The sequence below is a fragment of the Aspergillus flavus genome, chromosome 6 (genome assembly GCF_009017415.1).
Source record: "Aspergillus flavus chromosome 6, complete sequence".
Taxonomy (NCBI): Eukaryota; Fungi; Ascomycota; class Eurotiomycetes; order Eurotiales; family Aspergillaceae; genus Aspergillus; species Aspergillus flavus.
This window is the reverse complement of record NC_092410.1, coordinates 2,058,226-2,081,317: the sequence shown is the minus strand read 5'-3', so window position 1 is coordinate 2,081,317 and position 23,092 is coordinate 2,058,226. Positions and strand designations below refer to the sequence as shown.

Sequence of the window (23,092 nt, the reverse complement as noted above, 5' to 3'; positions counted from 1 at the left end):
AGTTGATTATCATCGGCAGCCACTAGGGCTGGTGGTCTGCCTACATACGGAATGCAATGTATCCCGCACGAGGCATGTCAATTGCCAAGACTCCACTGGGTAATAGTGAACAACCATGCAAGTCAACCGCTGCGCAAATCCGCTCCTTACTGAAAAAGGAGCTCGGGCCGCAGGTTCATAATGGTCACTCCTAGTAGTCGGGAGGAGAATTTAGATTGTTCTTTTGAAATTACGACGGTCTTGTCGGCGATTGGTTGGGTGGACCGAATCCTTTTTCTCAAGTTGCGCTTATTCTTTCTTTACTAGTAGTTTTTGATTTTGGGGTTTGCCTTTTTCTTTACCTTTGTCTTTCATTTCCTTCTTCTTTTTATCTATTTATTTGCTTCTTTCTCTCTCTCTCTCTTTTTAAAGGAAAAGTTCCTTTCCCGCGGGCAGCCTTATCATCAACTGCAAAATCCTCTCTTACTAGGATACAAAAGGTCTTGGGAGGTAATGTACTTGGATTGCTGGTGGGACCATATAAATTTCATTTCGCTAGGGTATCCGCTAGTCAAGCGAGGCCTATTTAAATTTCAGTCTTCACCTGCATGGAGGAACATGGTTGCCTTTAAGCAACAAATTAATTGTATTATCAACTACACACTTCCCAGATCAATCCAGAATAGCATATATTACTAGCTGAACATTAGAAGACTGCACCCCTCCCCTCTGCCCCAATTTTTATTTCTCTTTCCTTTCCGCCCTTTTGTTTCCTCAAAGTTACCCGACATCAATGCTATCGCAAATAAAAGGAACACCTATAATATCTATGTCATCAGTGACGCATGTCATGCCATTTTACTTGTAGTTGTTATTTTAACTTCGCCTATTATTATTATTTATCATATTTCCTCTTGTAAATCACTTCTTTTCCCTCCGGGCCCTCTTCTCATTCATTTCCATTTCCCTTTCCTTTTCATGTTTTTGTTTCCCTTTTTCTTTTACCTATACATAGTGATATACTACATATATCGTATAGTTAGTCTTCAATAAACTGTCCAGAGGCTGTTCGTACTAGGACTCAGTTGCTTACTACTTACTCCGACCATCGTTTGGTACCTTCTGCGTCAGGACTCAGGATCCATCTAACTTTGGAGCTAAAAGAACATCGATGCCAGAGCCGACCTCATCTTCTGCTGAGTGGAAGCCGGCATCTGGGGAATGGCCTTGACTTCGTATTACATCCAGCCTATAATGTTATCGGTACCCTCCCCACCTAAGCTTCGTGATCCATAAATGCCTAGTAGCCAACTGTTGTGGCAGCAAGCACAGCAGTGAGCACTGCTAGTGGCTTAATACACGGGGTTGGGAGATCGGCGCTAGGATCACCGTTATCCTGAACGTTTTCGGTTCGAAAGCCCTTGGCTAGGGTAAATATTCACACTACATTCTGTTACTCATACTTATTCATTTACTAAAGATGTGAGGGCCATGAATATACTCTATATTTTATTTCTATTGCCCGAATTATTTCGGGAGGGGAAAGGATGTCAGGAGTACTCTTGTTTCATCACTTACAGCGTCGCTCACCCAGTCTAAGTTCACTTGATAAGAAAAATGGTGTCAAGGGCGAAAGAAAGTTTATGTATGAGATATCATAAGCTTCTAACCTCCGCGCCCCGTTCTATTGGAGCGCAAAGGCCACGCATATTACGAGAAATAAGGACAGGTGGCCTAGCTTAGATTGCGTGCCCTCGCTAATTAAAATCGCTGCTTCCCACAGTTTCATTTTTCCCGATACTATTTCGTACATGTGGTTTTAAGTTGTACCATGTATTATCATCGAGGAGTGCATACATTCTTTACACTACGATTCTGTTCTTGACTGGATTTGATTTGGTTGCAGTCAAGTTCTGTTCCAGTAATTGCGTGTAGGCAACCTGTTTAGCCTTTCCACTTTTTTTTTTTTTTATTTTTGCTTTTATCTTTATTTTTATTTTATTTAGTCTTTCACTCATTTAATTTTTTATCAAAAAGTCCCTCCTTCCACCCTTTTGTCTTTCCTTAGAGAATGAAAATCTGATACTAAAAGAAGTTAGCCTACAATGGCTGACTTCTCTAGCCATTATCAGCACTGTGGGGAGTGTGGAAGTTCAGTGCCCGTGATTATCAAATATTTGGACAGTCAGTTATCCAAGTCGGCTGAACGACTCTATTATTGTAGGCTTTTTCAAATACAAAAGACTCACATCATGAGGTCTAGACAGATGATACTAGCAAGGGTACTCCCACCTGAGATTCCTTGTACTGAGTATTTGTATAAATTTATTCATGTTTTGATCTATTTTGTTCCTTCCTTTTTACGGATTTTCTCCTATTTCTGTACTTCTTGCTTTTACTGTTTTCCGCCCATCCTTCCCTTTTGTTGGTACCTCTTCTACCCTTTGATTCTGATCACGGATACCGATGCTTCAATAGTCCAATGAATCACCAATAGGAATTTAGTAGACTTTAGTATTGTATGTTCGGCTATTAAAGGGAAAGAATTCATACCTAGATGACTTTATTCATCAGTTTCAATGTGTGATGCTGACACAGTTCCAGTACTGGCAATGAATAATCATTGTTAACTAGAATGCTAGCAAATGCAACATATTGCCACTAAGCTACATAGGAAAAAAAAGAAAAAAGAAAAAAAAAGAGACCAAACCTTCTCCTAGGATAAGTTTTCAGGACTGTATTAATTTATCATTTCATTTCATTTCATTTTTTTTTTTCTAACAGCAGAAATATATGCATACGATAAATTGAAGGTAAGTAAAAAAAGATTTCTGACTCCAACCGACCGACAAACCCACCTATGATTTCGCTTTGTTTCGGTATGCACAACACGGGCTGGGCCATCGGTTCATCGGTGTATTTACTTATTAGGCTTGGTGAGTAAGCTACATTGTTCTTATTCTTACAATTATAAATAACTGAAAACACTGGTTTTCCATGGTTGTTATTACAGCAGGATTAATGAATTAGTATGGTGTTGTAACACCTCGTTACAGAGATATTTTAGGGGTGGGGAGCAATAATTGAACCATTGGTTTCGTTATAGGTACTGCGAGTACTACTAGATGGCATGGCATAGTATATACGTTACCTGAGGGACATAATTGATAGGGTTATTTAATAGTAGTAGAAGAAGTGAAGTATATGAGGTGGAGGTACACCAGATATTGAATCATCATATGGTGTGCATTATTTTCATTCCATGTCTTACCTCAGGATCAGAGTATGTACGGAGTATATCCGGGAGCAATCACGCTGTTGCTAACCGGAAAATGCCCCCTAATATCCTAGCTTAGTACCCTCATCGCGCTTAGGGATCATATCCACACACACACCACCAGTTGTCTCCACTCTCGCCCATGTCACTGCATATTCCGTAGTGCCTTAGCTGCATGGGCCGCCGCCAATCCCTTCTCCACTCTCAGCATCCCATCAATCCATCTAGATCCAGGGTCTCTGACGCACGAGGAAAAAATACACCTGCATGACACTCAAAATGACAAAGGAACTGGAGCACAGTCGTAACTTTTTTCTATTCCTTTTCGAGGATTGGCTCAATGGATTGTCTGGATGCGGCCTTGAACATGTGCCTTCCCTGGCATCTGCACTAAATAAAAATTTCCCAGTGTTGTAGGTATTGATATTTTGCGTTAGAAAAGCCAATTAGCCCAGAAGATTCCCCCTTCCAGAGCTATATAGCTACCGAGGAGTATCTGTTAGCTGGAGAGCATTTACTAACTTTCCAGTTCTTTTCCTCTTTTATTCCTCCCCCTCTCTACTTCCCTTCTCTTACCTTCAATCTCCTGAGTTGCTAGGAAGACCATCCATTCTTTTTTGCTTTCTTTCTTTCTTTCTTTTTCTTGAAATCCCTTTACTGAAGACGACCTCTCCCCCAATTCTACATTTTTCATTGCTTCTATTGCTACTACAATTATAAGTTGATCCTAGAGCAGCAGTAGTGCCGAACTGTTGATAGCATTTACCCCGGTTTTAGTCATTTTCCTGGCTTCGCACACGGTCAAAACTCTCTATTCGAGGTGTGCTAGGAGAAAGGTCTGCCAGGACAAGCAGAAAAAAAGTGATGAAAAAATTTATTAACTCGATTGGGTTCAAAAAGCAAGCTTGAGTTTACTCGCTTTCTTTGTAACACCATGGAATTTCCATATATGCGAGCGTTCATTGCTCTTTTGTCAGTAGTTCAACCTTTCATTCTTATTCTATTGCTGCGCCAGAATACTGTTTACACAGACCACTAATTTAGACACTGAATAACTGACACGTCGTTCACAGTATTTACCGCTATCTTCGCCTTATTGTGAATCTTGCATCTTTCTGGACCTTCAAGCCAATTCTCCCACCAGAGAACCCGAGGCTGACCGCACAAGATGTGACTGTCATCCTTCCTACTCTCGAGGGATGCGGTGATGAGCTGGTTGAGACAATTAGAACAATTCTCGACAACCATCCTTATGAGCTCCTTTTAGTGACCATCGAGTCAAATCGGAAGAAAGCCGAGAGAATGTTGAGCTTGATGCCCGCTTCAAAACCGAGAATCCGGCTTTTTACGGTCACGCACCCTAATAAACGCCGCCAGATGACGAGGGCCATTCCAGAGGTCCGTACGCCTATTACTATCTTCGCTGATGATGATGTGAGCTGGCCGAGCACAGTACTCCCTTGGATTCTGGCACCATTCGAGAAGGATGAGCGATACGGAGGTGTAGTGACATGCCAAAGGCTTCGTCGTGCTGCAGCACCAACATTCTCCCAGAGAGTTTGGGGCTTTTTGGGAGCTCTTTACTTAGAGAGAAGAAACTTTGATTGCGCGGCCACGACGCATGTTGATGGAGGTCTTCCCTGTATGTCGGGTCGAACTGTTGCGTATAGGACGGACATTCTGCAAGACGAAGGCTTTACTTATGCTTTCACGAATGAGGAATGGTGGTTTGGCAGATATCAATTGAATGCCGACGACGACAACTTCATTACACGTTGGATGGTATCACATGGCTGGGAGACCTTTATGCAGTACCATCCCGAAGCTGAAGTCCTTACTACCTTGGAAGATAACCCCAAATTCTTGAAGCAATGCGCGCGATGGTCTCGAAGCAACTGGAGGAGCAACCTTACTAGTATGTTCCATGAAAAACATATATGGTAGTAAGTACCTCATCATATGCCCCATCCTCATCTCGCGGCTCTTCCTTCTGTTCTGTTATGCTGCCCGCTTGAGAATAAACCGGATAAAGTGTAAATGCATACTTCACCACAGTCTCGCATTACGGCAGTGGAAGCAGACCGGCTGCGCTAGCTGGGTCCCTCAAGGGGCCAGTTTATCGTTTGCATGAGTCGTACGTAACTTGCCAATATATGCATTGTCTGAGTTTGGCATACCATATCCATTACGGAGAGCAAGCGCCTCACCTGGGTCTCACGCTAACATATTGATACCAGTCGCCAACCGTGGAGCGCATACGCTGTCCATCTGACCACCTTGTCACCTCCGGCCCTCTTAGGTGACTTGCTACTTGTCCTCCTGTGTCATAAAGCCACGACCTCCTGGGAAGATGACTCGCGAGCGCTCGCAATGCAAGCCCTGGGAGCATGGATGTTTGTCAGCAAATTCATCAAACTTTTGGGGCATTACATCCGATACCCGGTCGACTTTTTACTTTTACCTGTGTCTATCCTCTTTGGGTATTTCCACGGAGGAATCAAAATGTACGCAGTGATGACGCTCAACGTGGTAAGTTACAACTTGAGATTAGTCTCTCTTTGAGTTTCTCGAATCTGCAGCAGAATGGGCAGGCTGCAGTGGTACAAGGTCTGTTTTGAAGCCTTGTGCTTGAAAATGGGTTTCTAGCCACTTCTCTGCTCAAGCACGAATCCTGTTATCTGAAACAAACCCTTACCCCCGCCACAATATATGCTTTGGTCACGGGTCTCACAGTTTTGTGCATTTTTCGGGTCACGGTCTGTTTAACCAGGATGGTCAGCCGTTCTTCGATTTTTCATTTTCCTCTAGCCCCACCTCCCTTCTTTCTTTGGTCTATTTCCCCCTCAGTATATACCAAATTCCTTGTGCCCGATTGGCACACTTCGGGATTATCATGTAGAGATTTCGCTAACACAGGCATTTTCCCTGTATCACAGACCACGTGGGGTAGCAGAGATGGTGCCGACGATTACGACGCTGAGCGTATGAAGAAACGGACAGACAGTGACCGTCCGAAGTCACCGTATTACCCGAAGTTCATTACCCAATGATTCTGGCTAAAGGATGATTGGTGGGGAATTGGTATCTGGGTACAACCTCGTCCAACTTATCACCAATTGTATGTGTTCTGCAAGTATCACCTAACGAACGAAGCATACCGACTATAACTCGATGGATCCATTCGACAAAAGGTCCTAACAAGGTCATCGCGACAGTTCCCAAACGTTGCTCTTTCCTTGGTCTAACTTCTCTTTTCTTTATGTTTACGAAGAAACGCCTCGATGATGATGATGCCACTTGAGATTGAGAAAACGAGTCCTCGAGATTTTGAACTTCAAGGTTCCCGGCCTTCTTTTACCCACTTCTTTTTGGTTTCCCTTTGAGTCTTCCTCGGTATTTTATTGCATCATATCTCGATATGTGATACTGCAGAACGGCGTCACTTATTATAATCCTGACTTTTCCCTATCCCCACCCCTTTCTTCGAGACACCTGGGAGGCCCCAGGGATCAGAATCATGGCACAAAGATGGGACAGAGACATTTATTCTTTTGTGGGCTTATTGACCCTCCTAATGCCAAACAAAACAAAGAGAAAAGAAAAAGAGAAGAAAACGGCGAACTGGAGATATCTTTGTAAATTACTGACGCATGGGCGAGACCGCCTGCCATACCCACACCCCTTCTTACTCTCCATTTTCTTTCTTCTTTCCCCTTCGTTAGAGCGGAGTTGGAGTTTGGGAGGCTTTCTGAAGTGACCAATTTTCGCGAGCCTTTGGCTTGTTCATTTGTTATTAGTACCGTTCGGTGTAATCTCTAATGAATCGAACCCTGTCATTAGTGATTGCCTGTTTCTGATACTGCGCAATAAAGCTACGAATCCTGGTAAAGATAGAATTTGACTTTGAGAGGCCCGTTACGACTGACATTCCAGGCTAGCTACTTGTGGATAGATAAGCTAATGGTCCGGGGAGATGCCAACAAACGCCTAGTATGAGTTGTATTTGCCATGATATATATAGCGCCTGCTAATGATGCTACTAAAACGACATAACTGTGTATTCTGTAATCTGTACTAGTTATGTTATCGTGGGTTCTGTGGACTGTGTGATCTGGAGATATCAAGTGCAAACATAAGTCAAGTGCTGGTGTCTGTGGCGAGCAGCACAAGACCCGCAGTGCCGGAGGTACTAGTAACCCGACGGAACATACTACAAGCCTCGATAATATCCTATTTTCACCCATTCATACACATAGGTACACATTTACCATTTACTAAGCTTTTCGGACAATTTTTTCTTTCTTTTCTTTTCTTTTCTTTTCTTATTTTTTTTTTTGTTGATAACTCTTTGGTACAAAGGCTGTATTGAAAACAAAATGCCGTGTATTCCCCAAGCCGCCGCAGCTCTTTCGCGGCGAATAGTTTCGATCGCTACTCGACACAACACTGCTATATCGCGCTCGTTCCACTTTTCCCCATCGAAGACCGCTATTGCTCATCCAGTCACAGCCCATGGCCCTCCTCCGAAAGCTCCCTCCGCTGCTCTAGAGTATAATGAGCTTATGAGACCACAAGATGGCAATGAGCTACACACTCGAACGGCAAAGCCTACACCTCTCAATAAGCGGTTCTGGAAGAGCGTTGACGTTAGGATAAAGCCAGGTATATTTTCTAGTCTGTTTTATGTTTAAATATATAGCTGACTGCATCCTTGTGGTCTTCTAGAAGGGGATTACCAAGTTCTGCTAGACACCAGACCGGTTCGAACCCCCACAAAAGATGTCCTCTATATCCCGCCAACAAAGCCTCACCTTGCGCATTTGATCGCTCTGGAATGGGATGTCATGACCTCGGCCCAGCAAGCTTTGAAAAATCATATGATCCCACTAACTTCTCTCGCTGCGCGAGCCGCGGACATTGTCCGAGAGGACGCGAACGGCGAGACGACCACAAGAGACCAAATTGTGAAGACTGCAATGCGCTATCTAGAGACAGATACATTACTTTGTTGGGTGCCAGAGAAGAATGACTACAGCGTTGAGGAAGTTGACGAGCATGGTCGGAGACCAGAGAGCCTTCGAGAGGCCCAGATGAGAGTCGCGAAAAATGTAATCTCATTTTTAAGCACCATGGTGTGGCCTGGTATTGAAATTAGACCTATCTTGGATTCTGAGAGCATCCTGCCGGTGTCGCAAACTCAAGCTACGAACGATATTATTAAACAATGGATTTTCGGCCTACAAGCGCACGATTTGGCTGCTCTTGAAAGAGGTATTCTCGCTTCAAAGAGTTTACTGGTGGCTGTGAGGCTGGTCTCGGAGTGGAGTGAAAACTTGCGCCACGTACAACGACAGAATCAGAAGAAATTCGGCATCGAAGAAGCAGCCGAAGCGTCCAGTCTGGAGGTAAAGTGGCAAACAGATATGTGGGGTGAGGTTGAGGATACACATGATGTTGATAAGGAGGATTTGAAGCGACAACTTGGCAGTGTCATTGTCTTGGTGAGCGGAGTGACAAAGTGACGAAGTCCTTGTCCTTTGATGCTGTATATTATTTATTTAGAGGCCAAGTTCAGATTCTGTGGGCCATCCCGTACTGTATAGTTACATATACAACCATAATTTGCGCATTGTCTACCTTACAATGAGCCTGTTCGCTTACTCCGGAGCAGATACATATGACGGCTTTCATAGCTTTTTACCTCTTTGTCCCCTTTACAAACTACCGCTTCTTCATCTTCGTTGCTTTCCGATACTAAATTTGACTTCTTGAGCTGAAGCTTAGAGCCAGCACTTGTCATCTTTAGCGTCCTATGGAAGTGGCATTATATTTGATGTTTTCTGGTTGAAAGAAATTCCAGTCTCCTCGCCAAGGCGCGGGAAAACAACCCTGCTGTTAATTTGGGGCCTTTACGACGATCATCACACTCCTACGAGTTGACCAGCCGAACAGAATGAAAGTTTGCCCTCACCAATCAAGACTCTAGTGAAAAGTCGTGACTTCTTACTTAGCAACCCCGCGCCCCTGTTCGGCTGTCCCCCCTTTCTATGCACCCTTTCCCGCAATACTTGGGGATATCTGAAGTGTCGCTCGTGGCGAGGAAGTGATGACGGAGAAGGGTGAAGGGTAAGTTCCGCTGCGTCTTCGCTATTCAAGTAGGGGTCTATAGACCTATTTCCCCTTTTTGGCCCTTTACTAATACTTGTTGCCTAAATTCCTTAGGCACAAACGCTCCAGAAGTGCCTTGGCGCTTGCGATTCTGCACCGTGATAAATCAAAAGACGATCACGAGGGGTGGTCTGGCCGCGATAGTGATTCGCCCGAATCCGTTGCATCCGCTCTGGTAAACAATACGCCACATTTCTCTGCTCTAGCCGCTGCTCAAAGCTCAACCCACCAAAGTACCCGTCAAAAAGTGAAAACCCCCCTCATGTCGGACGAGAACTCCCTGGAGCAGGTACGCTCCAACCAAAGCGGCGATCATACCGAGAAGCTTCCCGCATTGACAACTGCGGACAGCATTAGCATGAGCATGTCATTAGACCAGTCTGTAAGGACGTTCAGACTTTTTGAGATCCTGCGGGGTGGGGATACAACCGCGATATCAAGAGCTATCAAAGAGACTCAAGATCCTCAGGGAGCAAACAGTCTGTCCGGAACGACTATGCTCCATTTAGCGATCCAATGCGCCGAACCGCAAGTTGTCGAATATATCCTTTCCAGCGGCTATGAACTCGATATCAACGCGCGCGATAGAGATGGCAATACACCACTCCACCTCGCCGCGCAGCTCGGAAGAGGATCACTAGTTCGTGAGCTGCTAAATAGTCCTTCTCTCAATGATTCAGTTGTCAACTACCGTGGCCAGACAGCTCTAGATGTTGCCCGCACCCCGGAGATCTTTCAACAACTTCAGCTTGCACGGTCCCTTTTTATTGACAGCAAGTCACAAGAAATCCAGTCACTCATCTCCCAGGGTGACTATGCACAGCTAGAGAAGGTACTCGAAGAGCCACGGGTTGAGGGCATATTGGATATCAATAGTTTGGACCTGGTCACCGATACTGCTACTGCTCAGTCTGGAGGCACTCTGCTGCATGAGGGTGCCAGGAGGAAAGACACAAAACTCATTCAGTTATTACTGATGCATGGGGCAGATCCCTTTCGCCGCGACAAAAAGGGTAAATTGCCACAGGATGTCACAAAGGACGACAGGACACGCGCAATAGTCAAAAAATCTCCCGCTGCTGTCATTGCTCAGCGCGGCATACAAGAGAAGGCCATTCTTGGGACCAATTCGGGCCAAAGCGTTTCGGGCCGAGCCAGTGTAGGGGAGGCACCTTTTGCGGGAAAAGATTCTCGCGAAATGAGGGGCTACTTAAAGAAATGGACAAACTACACTAGTGGTTATAAACTGCGGTGGTTTGTACTGGAAGACGGCGTTCTTAGCTATTATAAGCATCAAGGTAAGCGGCTAGAGATATCCTAAAGGCTGCAACCGTCATTGGTTCCTAACTGTTCTGATCAGATGACGCCGGGTCTGCATGTCGTGGTGCAATTAATATGAAAATCGCTAAACTCAACATGGATTCGCAAGACAAGACTCGGTTTGAGATTCATGGCAAATCATCCGTCAAATACCATCTCAAAGCTAATCATGTTGTCGAGGCAAAGCGTTGGTTCTGGACTCTCAATAATGCTATACAGTGGGCAAAAGATGAGGCAAAGGAAGAAGAGAGACGCCAATCTCGACATGCCGAGGTGCTTCGTCAAGCCAAGATGGAACAAATTGAGGGACGAACAGCTGATAGCTCATCCGATTCACCCTGCCTCGCTGCTACCAAGTCCAGCGGGAAGGGCCATACTACCCCATCTCTGGGTGTTCCAGGTAGCAGTGTTACAAGACTAAGTGCACATGCGTCTCGCACAACGCTGGAGAGCATACCCGCAGAAGAGGAAGGCTCTTTCCAAGGATCATACGACCAGGGTGCTCTGCAAAATGAGGTAAATCGGGTGGCCAGCCATGTAACCACTGCGCCTGAAGGTGAGGGTGATGATGATGATTATGGTGACTATGGATCCAGCCGGGAGGTGCCAATGGCTGATAAAGACGCTCTGAACATCACTGCGCAGTCTGCAAATCTTCAACTTGATATCCTCGCGAGTGTAGCGTCCTCACTACAAACTGAGAAGTCGAGGAACCCAGGCTTGTCGCTTGCGGACTCGGCAGTTGATGAAGCACTGGCTGCTTATGAAGCAGCCGTGAGTAGTCTCCAGGGGCTAGTGCAAAATCTCCTCAAGATATCTCGGGATCGCGATGCCTACTGGCAATATCGATTAAATAGGGAAGCACATCTCCGTAAGATGTGGGAAGAAAGTATGGCACGAGTTGCACAGGAACATGAAGAGTTACAGTCAAAAATGGGAGAATCTGAGGAGAAGCGCCGACGTACGAAGCGTGCACTCAAGGAAGCCCTAGAGATCTCGTCAGCAACTACTAGTTGTGCTGTCAGTAAAGTACCATCTCGTATGGTATCTACAGGTGAAGAAGGTGATGGGGCTGACGAGCGGATGGGGGCACATGCTCTAGGAGCTGAGAATCTATCTCAGGCTGACGAGCAAGAAGCCGGGCGACCCCTTCGGCGTAAGAAGTCAACTCTTTCTCAGATCAGCGACCTGTGTGATTCGGCATCGGATGGCGAGGACGAATTCTTCGATGCGATTGACTCCGGGGAGATTGAAGTGGAGAACTTAGCACATACAGAAGCAAGCACTGAGAAGGAGAAATTGATGGGAGAACGGACTGAGTTGAGGGCCATAAAACGCCTGGAAATAGCACCATCGTTCAAAGGATATGAGGAGCCCATCCGAACGAAACTGAAGATGGATTATGATAATCGACCAAAGATATCCTTGTGGGTGAGTGATGATTCAATCACTGCCAGGCTAGTAAGCAACGGGCAACGTTTTACTTATTATTATATTCATAGGGTATTCTGAAATCGATGATTGGAAAAGACATGACCAAGATGACTTTGCCGGTTTCCTTCAACGAACCCACGTCTTTACTACAACGTGTGGCCGAAGATTTGGAGTATGCGGATCTTCTTGACGTGGCCGCTGATCGATCTGATTCAATGGAACGCATGGTGTATGTCGCTGCCTATGCGGCGAGCGAGTACGCTTCGACAATTGGTCGTGTTGCCAAACCGTTCAACCCTCTTCTTGGGGAGACATTTGAGTATGTCAGGCCCGATAAAGGCTACCGGTTCTTCGTTGAGCAAGTCAGCCACCACCCGCCGATTGGTGCTGCATGGGCGGAATCGCCAAAGTGGGATTATTATGTAAGTGTCAGGCCATAAGACAAAACTGATACGTCACAGCACTGACAAGAGTTCTAATAGGGTGAATCAGCCCTCAAGTCCAAGTTCTACGGTAAATCCTTCGATATCAACCTTCTTGGAACCTGGTTCCTAAAGTTACGCCCTGCTTCGGGAGGCGAAGAACTCTACACGTGGAAAAAAGTCACCTCGTCTGTCATTGGCATTATTACAGGTAACCCGACAGTTGACAACTATGGGTTAATGGAGATCAAGAATTGGACGACCGGTGAGGCCTGCTACCTTGATTTCAAGCCAAGAGGCTGGAAGGCCTCATCTGCCTATCAGGTAGCCGGTAGGATTGTGGACAAGGGCGGATCTCCGAAATGGAGCATTGGTGGCCGTTGGAACGACAAGATTTTTGCTCGCCATACTCCTGGATATGAGGTGGACGTATCCAGTCAAGATCCGGAGTCGTCCAAGACGTTTTTGGTATGGCAATGCCACTCCCGCCCAAGCGGTATCCCGTTCAATTTAACGCCTTTCGTTATCACATTGAATGCCCTTCCAGAAGATCTAAAACAGTATCTCCCCCCAACTGACACCCGACTTCGGCCCGATCAACGTGCAATGGAGGAGGGAGAATATGAAATTGCCGCTGACGAAAAGCATCGCGTCGAAGAAAAGCAACGAGCCAAACGAAGAGAGAGGGAGACAAAGGGGGAAGAGTACCAGCCAAAGTTCTTCACTCGGAAAAAGTGCCCGATCACCGGTGAAGAGTACTGGGCGCACAATGGGAAGTATTGGGCAGCCAGGGAAGCACGGGACTGGAGTATATGTGAAGACATCTTCTAACAATGAGATCTATGCCGTAGTCGAGTGTTAAAGTATCAAGGTTTTGATCTTCAATTCTCCAGACAGTTCTAGTAATCCGGTTTTTTTTGTAAATATATATATATATATATATATATATATATATTTAATACACTGGCTCTTTTCGACTGAAACCATTTAATCATAAGTAATTGATACTAGCAATAAAATTATAGAAATTCATGCAAATGCCGTCAGTAAGATGAATTTGGGGTGTTCTTGTCTTTAAGTTAGGATTTAGTGACTCTTTGATCACGTGTCAAAGCGGGATCGTTGCTCGGAAAGAACAATTGCCAACTAACTCTCCGCATCAGCAGATGATTGCTACATTGGGTCGCCTTCTAGCAACCAGCACAATGACAGGCGAATATACCTGTGGACGTTGTCTACAGGTGCTCCGGCGAAGGGTTGCGGCTCATGGCCCTGTGATCGGATCGCAGACTACATATAACTCAAGGCGGATATACAGGCCATCGGTCTTCCTCGTGCGAAGCTTTGGTTCACGAAGCGACAGTCGCTTCACATCCAAAAATCTCCAAGGCCATGTCAAACGGGCCACTACGCCTTCCCCTTGTATTTCCACTGACGTACCACACAACGTTCCGCAATGTGTACAGCGGGCCACGTCCGCAACGTCGACTTACTCGCCAGAAACGCGTGCTTTGCTGCAGCCAAACAACTTGTTCCATCCTTTTTCTCGGTCACCTTCACCTTCGATTCGGCAACGTGCTGCCTTTATCAAACAAAACGCCTTTTGCCCTCACCCGAGTCACCAACAGACCCGTGCGCCAGTCTCCCCTCACGATCCCGAGTCGCGGAAAAACCAGCAAAGCACGAGTCCCCCAGCCCATTCGCACTTCGAATGCCCTGACTGCGGTGTCCCAATCTACTGCTCAGAAGGACACTGGATGGATGACTTTGAGGCACATTTGGAGATTTGTGAGACCATTAGACAGATAAACGAGGATGATCACGATCTCCACTCTGGTCGATTTTTCCCCGAGTTTTCTTATCCGGGCCTTCAGGATGATAACTTCGTCATCAACATGACGAATTGGGACACATTTCTATATACGCGAGAGTTTGATGCGATAAACCACGATCGGAGTATGCGCCAAGTGACTAGGATGCTCACTTACCCTCTTACAATTGGGAGTGTCTTGCACGAGCTGAGTCCTTACGGCGTTCGGAAAGGTGGGAGGCTTACAGTCGAGGGACTCAAGAGCGTGAGCGGTAAGTTATCATAGATCAATGCGAAATTAATCCACATACTGACTTTTTCAATTTAGCGCTTCGATACACTCTGCACCCTCCCAAAACTGGAGAAGGAGTCGATATCCAAGGACTACGCTTGAAGGCCCCACCGGTTAGGATATTCATTCTGGGGGCGCGCGCCGAATCTTCTCTACCCCGTGAAGTCTGGCTTCAGCTCAGTTACATCTTCCCACGATCCCTCATCCATTTGATTTTTATCGGACCAGAGAGCATGGCCAATCGAGACACTGAGTTCCCACTTCCTGAACGGACGCCCGAGAACCCATTCGGAGGGATCGTGGAAGACAGACTTGGTGGGCAGATGAAGATTACAACGTACGTCGACTACTTCCACACCATGTACAAAGCACAATATTTCCAGCCATTCGATCCATATTTAGACTGCATCATGCTCTTCCACCCTGGTCTCGGACACCCGGCCAGCTCCCATGAATGGGAAGAAACGCTACCACAACTACTAGAGACAAAAGTCCCCATTATCAGCACTGGCTATACGCAGTGGGATATGGAGAGGGATATGAATTGGGTCCACGAGAAATGTGCCGGTGAATTTGATATCTTGTTGGAACCAGGCGAAAACATCTTTCGCAGTCTGAGATGGGACCTCAATGACTTGGATCCCCATGATGTCTCCTGCGGAAACTGGGGGTTGTGGGCATTCAGAGGGAAGAGGTTCGTCATATGTATCCCTTTTCAGCAGCCTTCTACCCTATCTATGTTTATATTTGACTTTAGTCACAATTTTCTATGTTTGTCTGCTAACCAACTCAACTACAGATACGAGGCGACGTTCAAGGGTTAAATGAAGAGTTATCTTTCGCCTGTACGTGTACCTGACGTCTGGCTTGTACATCGAGTGGCTATTCTATCAGCGTTGTTTGATTAGGGTTGAAGGAACAAGAGTTCCCAATCTATGCCCTTATTCAGCGTTTATGGTTCTATTTCCATAATATCCTTGTACTATTGTCTATATGTTATCTATTACTGTGCTAAATAGAATTATTTCTTTCGGTGAACATCATATGGGAAATTGTCTAATCCTTACTAGTGCGTATATCATAGGACATTGTATTATACTAGGATAATCGGAGGCGACACCTCGAAATTAAATTATGCATGAACAAGGAAAGTTTCAAATCATCGACAGTCCATTCAGTCCTACACTCGTTACTTCGGAACATGAATTGGGGCCGGCTGAAGCCAAAAGAAACCCAACAGAAGGTTTTCAGGATCAAGAAGAAAAAGGGTATAAAGGTCGGAATCGTAATAATGGGTGGCAGGAAAGTAAGCTATCAACGAGGTTGACAATCAGAATTCGAATCACAGCACAGTAAAATAATAAATGGCGAACCGTCCCAACAAATGAACACCATCATGTAAAACCGCTATAGTCTTGGCTGAAACTGCTCAAGATAATCGCATGAGTAATGAGGTAGGTATACAAAATGCAATCTGCCGTAAAGAAGTAGTTGATTTTTGATTGGGTTTGTTGACTCCTTATTGGCATTGTCTCCTCTCTGTGCTCAGCCCACGTCAACCAGCAAGTTCTCAGAAGCAATTCAGATGGTGCTACTGCAGTCGTATCGGCTCGATGACTGAGACATGACCATCGTCGTCTATGCGCATTGCTCTGGACTGCTCACAAAGGCGTTTAGAGCACTATGAAGCCAGCAGCAGCGACAACGCCCGCAGCTATCGCATTAGAGAGCCTAATGGCAGGAGCACCACCAGTAGCCTGGGGGACGGTATACGACGAGGGTGTCACAGAAGGAGTCGCGGAAGGCGTCTTTGACAAGAGCGGAGTGGAAGACGCCCTAGCGGAGCTAGAAGGAGTGTGGATTGAGAAAGCAGAAGAGCTGGGAGACGCCGTAGAAGTCGGTGCCGGAGTTGAGGTCGTCACAGGGACGACCTGGATGGTGAGGGTCTTGGTTGGCGCATCCTCTGCAAGCGCGAAAGGCGCAAGCACGGCGGTGACGATGAGAAGAGCCTTGCTGAACTGCATTTTGCGACTGCAATGGAATAATGGACTCGAGTCGTTGTGTCTGGCTTTATCTTGAATCGCGTGTGCGGAGGAATGCGACAGAAGTGCGCGAAATGGTAGTATATATGTAATCCGTTACTTTTCTGGATTTTGTACTTTGACTAAAAGAGTGAATGGAGCTGGAAAAGAGTGACAGCTCTTGTGTATAGTTGAGAAGAAGCAAGATCAAATGAACGGCAAGCACTGCTTTGATGAAATAAAAATGAAGGAGCGACTGGGGGGTAAAAGGTGAGGGAAAAGGGGTTCAGACTAAGAGGAACGGGGCGTCTATAACGGAAAGGTAGGGTAAACATTCCAAACTCGGCCACTGTCCGGAGACTCCGAGCGTGTCATTTTATTACCTAAACAGCTGGTCTGTCGACTAGCAGGGCGCCGTTGTAGTACATTCATTTATTCATTCGTCCGTTTGGATAGGAAACTCTGATTGCAATATGTCGATCTCTTCACTTGGCGCGTCCATTGTTGTTAAGTTATTCGTACCTGGCTAACCCATTAGTTCAATAACTGGAACCATGGAAACACCAACTGAGCGGGAGAGCAACTCATGAAGTAGGGGTTTCTCTTACTCCAGCCTAAACCTGGGAGCTATTCGCAGTAGGTGGACTCATTATCATGGAAGGCCTCTTCCTCTCTGACCTAGTGCGTTGTACCTACATCTTCTTCTTCTTTGTTCACGCGCGGACGGGGTAGCATCAGATACTGGGAACTTCTGTTTTTGAGACAACTTGTCTCCGAACGAGTCTAGTGGGGAAATTCCAATTAATTTTGAACAAAATTTGTTGCGGCGGGTCGTGGGATCACGAGCCAAGGCTGTGAAAGGGGCCTTACAAAGGGCAGCTTAGAAAGACCAGGTACTACGGAGTATACCATGAAATAAATTTGTACCATACGTAACAACGATGCACCATTTGTTTCATTTTAAACAATCGATATTCCCTCCATCCAACGCCCGAGAGTGGGTATCAATACCAAGGCTCTAATCTAAATCCATGGAAGTAACACATTATCACAGCCAAGCCAAGCCAGTTAATCTTTGCTAGCCCAGGGCCCAAATCCTAAAAGAGCCGGAATAACAATCGTACAAGGCCAGGAGAGTTGTGAGGGAGAGCCCTCTCCCCACCCACCAAAACAAGAAGAAGCAGAAGAAGCAGAAGAAGCAGAAGAAGCAGAAGACGGCAACTAGGAAACTGTAAGCTATATTATCCAAATGTGTGAGTCCAATGATGGCATCACAGCCCCCAAATGGTACTGGCGACCAAGGCGACCATTGGCCAATATCCACTGGTCTGGATCCCTGTCCGAGCGCCAGAAGGTGCAGATGAGTCGGCAACAGTCGTCCCATTAGGCAACGTGCCATTGATATAAATGGTCTCAGTGCCATTGACTTCGACGATTTTAGCGACGCTGGAATTTGCAGGTTGAGTGCCGTTAAAAATGGATTCATAATACGATCTTTCCGAATTATCATCGCATGCACATTCTGCGTATTTCTCGCATAGACAAACTACCGGCATCGATGCGTTATGGTGTGAGGTCTGATCCACATATTGATAATGGTAGTTATACGGATAAGCATAAGCTCCGTACAGCCAGGTGCCACCGAAGAATGCCAGAGCAGTTGCTGGCAGTATGATAGGTGCTATTCCTAGTGGCGATAGAGCACCGGAGGTATATGGACTGCGAGCACCACCCGCGTAGTAAGAACCTCTACCATATGCGGGCTGTGGCCCTGATCCACTGCGAGACGAGCCGCCAGAGTTGCTAGACGAGCTGTAGAGACAAACGATGAGTTGGTTATAGAAGCTCATGTTGCTTTAGGAGTTTGGGACATTTACCCTGTCCTTGATGAAGAACCACCACTACCTCCTCGCCCGCCACTCCCACCACCGCTGCCTCCCCCCCCTTGTCCTCCTCCACCGCCACGCCGTTTTTCTAAATACACGGGTTCGTGAGATTTAGGCACAAAGACCACATCTTCGGCTAGATCTGACCGTGGGATACCGATAGCTGCATTCGGGAGAAGAAGGATGGCACTTATGGAGGCAATCTTCATTTTTCCCCCTCTGTTTGATGCCGGGAAACAGACGATCTTCTTGACTCGGAAAATTGTTGTTAGGCGGTATAAATGTAGGCTACTATAGCGAGCTTTTTGGGTACATAGCAGAAAGAGTTAGCTGGTTGCAAGACTGAGTAGCACCAACACTCGTGATCAAAGATGAAGGAACAATGTACTATATCAGAGGTGGTTAAGACAGTGTAACATTTAAGAATATGAGGACTGGAATATTATAATTTTGCGAACCAACTGTGGGAAATATCATGATTGCGTAGTATGGAGTACTCCGGAGTAAAAGATCGTTCAAGGGACATGACTTCACACTGAAAGTTAAATATCCATAAAATTACGGGTAGTTTAAGGAGGGCTCCATCGGTCATTGGACGAAAACCAAGCCACACTCGTATGCCGGATTTACACTGCCTTTCCTCGCAGGGTTTCTACTACTTACTTCGTACCAACAAGGCGGTGCAGGTTAGAGCCGCATGGTCTGTACCGGACAGTCAGACTAATTCCGTAAGATATTGGAAACAAACCGAGTCCACATCTGCTCTTACCTTTAATGTCAATCAATAGCTCCTAAACCGATTCTGGATCAGTCACAGCCCATCAAAAACTCAACTGATATTGTGTGATGATGGGTCAGACTGTTCACTTCGGTTTCATAGCCACTATTCAACAATCAGCCTCTGCACTGACCTACTGAGTGGCAGTAGATATATATATTATAATATCAAAATTGTATGTCTATCTTGGTTTAGCTTGATCATTATAGATGCACAGCCCATTCTTACAGCGCTACTCCCTTGGTGATGATTGCCCACTCTCTCCGTGCAGCGTGCAAATATTTCCATCCTCATAGTTGTGCCACCAGGTACAAACACACACCGGAATTTACTTTTCTCCTGCCTTGACAAGCGGCCTATAAATGGGCTCCCACATCTGCACACGGATCCACTCCTCCAACTCTTCCTCATGACTCGGAATATCTTTTTCTTGGGCATATCCTTCCTCGATTGCTGTCTCGATGATTGCCCGAGCAATATGCACGCTGATCTCGCGCACATTCTCAACATCCGGAAGAAGAGGCCTGTTTGGATCCTGTAGCGCCGGAGACTGAGAAGCTAACGCTCTGGCGGCTGCCACCAACATCTTGTCAGAGAGGATCTGCGTCCGAGATAGAACTGCCCCAAGGCCGATGCCAGGAAAGCAGGTTGAATTATTGCACTCCGCTATTTAGAGCGATGCTGGTGTTAGCAGAGATTGAGAATAGCCTTGTATAGTCATGAACTATGACTGTATATCACTCACCTACTTCGTATTCTACTCCATTACGCTCAACGGGAGGGAATGGACTCCCAGTGGCCATTAAAGCTCGACCTTCTGTCCAGTGGTTAATGTCCTCCGGGGAAGCCTCATGTAATCGTGTAGGGTTGCTTAAGGGAAAGACGATAGGATGTTCAACGTGCTTCGCCATCTCCCGGATAATGTTTTCTGTGAATGCCTTTGGCTTCGTTGACGTGCCAATCAAGACATGCGGTTTTACCTCCTTCACAACTGAAAGTAAATCTGTGCCCTTCTCCTTGGGCCACTCGTTGTCATCCCGTGCAAATGGTGCTTGAGCTGCGGTAAGTTGGTCACCAAGAGACTTGAGCAAAATACCTGGCTTATCAAGACACCTTTCCATTGAAGTTAGTTCTTACAGTGCCATTCTAACATCGGTATGATGTCTTACGAAAGACTCACCAAATCTGTGCTGAAGCTTCTTGCTTTGTTCTGCCAGTGTCCGTAGCAATGGTATCGGCGACTTGTTTCGCAATTCCAGTACCAGCTGAGCCCGAGCCAAAGACCACTACACGCACATCTGCTAGTCCGATATTACTGACATGAAAAGCCGCCATTAATGCCGCCAGAGTCACACATCCTGTTCCCTGAATATCATCATTGAAACAAGGGATATGTGGTCGATACTGATTTAGAAGCCTGCTAGCATTATGGAGGCCAAAGTCTTCGCTGAATGAGTGTCAGTTTGTTTGCAGAGGCTCGAAAAGATAGGATAGGAAGAAGAGGGGTAAAAAGATGCTGAAGAGGGGTTGAGTGCCAAAGAAGGAAAAGAGGCGGATGGAGCATTTAGGTCAATACTAACAAGTGGATGTACGCTTTAGGAAACATCTTCCTGGCAGTTGTCACAAACTTTTCCACAAATCGATCGTATTCATCGCCTCTGACACGCGGCTGTCGAAGGCCCAAATATAACTCATCGTTGAGTAGGTCTTTGTTCTATCATCAACTTAGCTCGGTACTTATGAACTGCCATGACGACCATACATCTGTGCCACAATCTAGAACTACAGGCAGCTGTCGAGAAGGGTGAATTCCAGCACATAATGTCGCGAGGACCAGCTTAGCGACGGAAATTAATATGGATCCGACACCTTGGTCTCCGATGCCCAGTATCTGCAATTGAAAGCGTGAGAGTTGCTCTTGGGAACGAAGAGAAAAATATTCCTTACTTCCTCGCCATCACTAACGACGATGTAATCAACATCTATGCCGCGGCCAAAATTGCAAAGACACTCTTCAATCCTATCCTGGTCTTTTATATTTAAGAAGCAGCCCTCTGGCCTTCTGAATAAGCGGGAGTAATTTTGAATTGCGTCACCTTCCGTGGGTGTGTATATCACACTAAACATCTCTTTCAGATGAGTTTGTATCAGCTGTGTCGGGGCGTCAATCCAAGCATTCAGGCCTATCGTGAGAAGTTGACGGCACACAAACGCACTTTGTAGTATAGAACCTCATTTTGCGCCTTCATGCTTGCCATGAAAGTATTTTTAGCCAAAGCATCGGGACGGCTCTTATATTGTTGAAATGCCCGTTGGACCTGCTCTTCCAAAGTTTGGATGTTCGGAGGCAATAGACCATGCAGCTTGAAAACATTCCTTTCTTCTTCACTGAATGCAGAGCCTTTGTTAAACTGGCATGACGTTATGATATCTCTGCCCTGTGATCTGACAGTCAGTACACCAGCAATCCCAGGCGCTGAGGACTCAATGGCAATAGTGATTACCTCATAGGGACACTCTAGAGGCCCAGAAGCTGCGCGTGGGTGGTGACTAAATCTGGACAAATGCTTCGACATGTTCAATAGCCAGACCACTGTGCGCGGTATAAAAAAACTATGTAGCAAGGCAATTCCAAAGCGTTGCACCAAATGGTATATGGTAACCAACGATAGAGATTAAGAATAGAGGCTTTCATGTATTAGTTGAAACAGTCAGCTCTTGAGAAACGTTGGATGACTTGGTGCTCCGGGTGGGGAGTGCGTGCCGATGACGTAGGGGATCATTTAAGTCGTAGTCATTCATACTACTAGTATGTACTATAGTAGTACTGTTACAAGCTACACCGATATTCTCTCCACTAAATACTATTATAGGTGAATCCACTTGATGAGGCAAGCATCAAACAGGGATATGATAGATCCACACTAGATTTCCGGTTAAGTACGTAAGTAGTAGGTTTTGAGTCAAATATAGAGTACAACAAACACATTTTTGCTATTCTGATAGTAGAACCTCGTCGGTATTTGTGTACTGTCTTTCCAGATATATTAAGCATTAGGACAAGATCGAAACTGATAAGTCTATGAGCAATCTACTTATGATTCTTACGGAGTACCAGCGGGGAATAGAACAAACACACCCGACTTGTTATCGACCAAGATATCACGTGGTGATAGTGTGCGGAGTGGATTCGGGTGACTAAGCTCTAACCGAGTACAAGAGCGGCAAATCGCCGAAAACCTGAATCTCCACAAAATCTTCACATTACACAACACCGTTCGAATGCAAGTTGGTGTCCAGCTTTAATGTTGATCTGGAAGGCGGCCAAGAAGTTTTAATCCTGCAAACTCGAGGTCCTCAATTCGTCTAGACTATCAGACGAGACTCGCCGCAATCCATTGTTCATGCAAAACCCGCATGACGCTCTCCCATCATCTTTTACTAACACAGTCGTACCTTACGGAGTTATCGCAACTACACAATCCAGCTGTCTCAGGTCTATGCGGTCTATGAATCCATCTGGACAATTGGATCGCTAGACTATCACCACGGGCCCTTCATTGAAGGACGGTCTTCACATGCCATGTCTTATGGCTGTGCTTCTGACTGGAGCTGGGTTGTAGGGATCCATCTGGATTTCCTGTTGAAAATTTTCAGTTGCCAGAAGAAAATACAGGGCCTTCATAGTTCATGTTGCTCGCGTTC

The 23,092-nt window shown here is 45.9% G+C and overlaps 6 protein-coding genes across 6 annotated transcripts; 3 read left to right on the top strand and 3 right to left on the bottom strand.

Annotated features, from left to right (window-relative positions):
* Window positions 1-3,701: 3,701 nt before the first annotated feature.
* Window positions 3,702-6,213, top strand: F9C07_2169570 (nucleotide-diphospho-sugar transferase). The gene is made up of 4 exons (XM_071509347.1): window positions 3,702-4,228; window positions 4,330-5,199; window positions 5,494-6,030; window positions 6,193-6,213. The coding sequence occupies exons 1-3, from the start codon at window positions 4,191-4,193 to the stop codon at window positions 5,816-5,818; spliced, it is 1,233 nt and encodes a 410-aa protein (XP_071367825.1). The 5' UTR covers window positions 3,702-4,190; the 3' UTR covers window positions 5,819-6,030; window positions 6,193-6,213.
* A 1,282-nt stretch (window positions 6,214-7,495) lies between these two features.
* On the top strand, window positions 7,496-13,555 carry F9C07_2286282 (oxysterol binding protein). Its single transcript, XM_071510817.1, has 6 exons — window positions 7,496-7,918; window positions 7,982-8,774; window positions 9,479-10,722; window positions 10,785-12,175; window positions 12,247-12,600; window positions 12,661-13,555. Exons 1-6 carry the CDS (start codon window positions 7,633-7,635, stop codon window positions 13,429-13,431), a joined length of 4,839 nt encoding a protein of 1,612 aa, XP_071367824.1. The 5' UTR covers window positions 7,496-7,632; the 3' UTR covers window positions 13,432-13,555.
* Window positions 13,556-13,766: 211 nt separating this feature from the next.
* Window positions 13,767-15,738, top strand: F9C07_8584 (putative mRNA processing protein; the record flags this gene model as incomplete). The annotated part of the gene is made up of 3 exons (XM_041293871.2): window positions 13,767-14,682; window positions 14,739-15,396; window positions 15,502-15,738. The coding sequence occupies 3 exons, from the start codon at window positions 13,767-13,769 to the stop codon at window positions 15,524-15,526; spliced, it is 1,599 nt and encodes a 532-aa protein (XP_041149120.2). The 3' UTR covers window positions 15,527-15,738.
* Window positions 15,739-16,375: 637 nt separating this feature from the next.
* F9C07_2235722 (uncharacterized protein) lies at window positions 16,376-16,726 on the bottom strand (the record flags this gene model as incomplete). Its single annotated transcript, XM_041286830.1, has 1 exon — window positions 16,376-16,726. One exon carries the CDS (start codon window positions 16,724-16,726, stop codon window positions 16,376-16,378), a length of 351 nt encoding a protein of 116 aa, XP_041149121.1.
* A 1,268-nt stretch (window positions 16,727-17,994) lies between these two features.
* On the bottom strand, window positions 17,995-18,818 carry F9C07_8582 (glycine-rich protein; the record flags this gene model as incomplete). The annotated part of the gene is made up of 2 exons (XM_041293880.1): window positions 17,995-18,535; window positions 18,601-18,818. The coding sequence occupies 2 exons, from the start codon at window positions 18,816-18,818 to the stop codon at window positions 17,995-17,997; spliced, it is 759 nt and encodes a 252-aa protein (XP_041149122.1).
* Window positions 18,819-19,170: 352 nt separating this feature from the next.
* On the bottom strand, window positions 19,171-22,180 carry F9C07_2286278 (putative malate dehydrogenase). Its single transcript, XM_071510816.1, has 8 exons — window positions 21,892-22,180; window positions 21,604-21,825; window positions 21,335-21,538; window positions 21,150-21,278; window positions 20,968-21,101; window positions 20,568-20,834; window positions 20,133-20,500; window positions 19,171-20,053 (listed from the first exon to the last, which is right to left on the bottom strand). The coding sequence occupies exons 1-8, from the start codon at window positions 21,961-21,963 to the stop codon at window positions 19,716-19,718; spliced, it is 1,734 nt and encodes a 577-aa protein (XP_071367823.1). The 5' UTR covers window positions 21,964-22,180; the 3' UTR covers window positions 19,171-19,715.
* Window positions 22,181-23,092: the final 912 nt, after the last annotated feature.

What these genes read in the sequence shown, in the direction of transcription:
- F9C07_2169570 (XM_071509347.1), top strand. Translation starts at nt 4,191, where the DNA reads ATGGAATTTCCATATATGCGAGCGTTCATTGCTCTTTT. An exon ending in CGAGCGTTCATTGCTCTTTT is followed by an intron (nt 4,229 to 4,329) that starts GTCAGTAGTTCA and finishes CGTCGTTCACAG; the next exon opens with TATTTACCGCTATCTTCGCC. An exon ending in CATGAAAAACATATATGGTA is followed by an intron (nt 5,200 to 5,493) that starts GTAAGTACCTCA and finishes TATTGATACCAG; the next exon opens with TCGCCAACCGTGGAGCGCAT.
- F9C07_2286282 (XM_071510817.1), top strand. Translation starts at nt 7,633, where the DNA reads ATGCCGTGTATTCCCCAAGCCGCCGCAGCTCTTTCGCGGCGAATAGTT. An exon ending in TTGGTGAGCGGAGTGACAAA is followed by an intron (nt 8,775 to 9,478) that starts GTGACGAAGTCC and finishes TAAATTCCTTAG; the next exon opens with GCACAAACGCTCCAGAAGTG. An exon ending in GACCAAAGATATCCTTGTGG is followed by an intron (nt 12,176 to 12,246) that starts GTGAGTGATGAT and finishes TTATATTCATAG; the next exon opens with GGTATTCTGAAATCGATGAT.
- F9C07_2286278 (XM_071510816.1), bottom strand. Translation starts at nt 21,963, where the DNA reads ATGTCGAAGCATTTGTCCAGATTTAGTCACCACCCACGCGCAGCTTCT. An exon ending in CCTAAAGCGTACATCCACTT is followed by an intron (nt 20,835 to 20,967) that starts GTTAGTATTGAC and finishes ACACTCATTCAG; the next exon opens with CGAAGACTTTGGCCTCCATA. An exon ending in TGGAGTAGAATACGAAGTAG is followed by an intron (nt 20,054 to 20,132) that starts GTGAGTGATATA and finishes CGCTCTAAATAG; the next exon opens with CGGAGTGCAATAATTCAACC.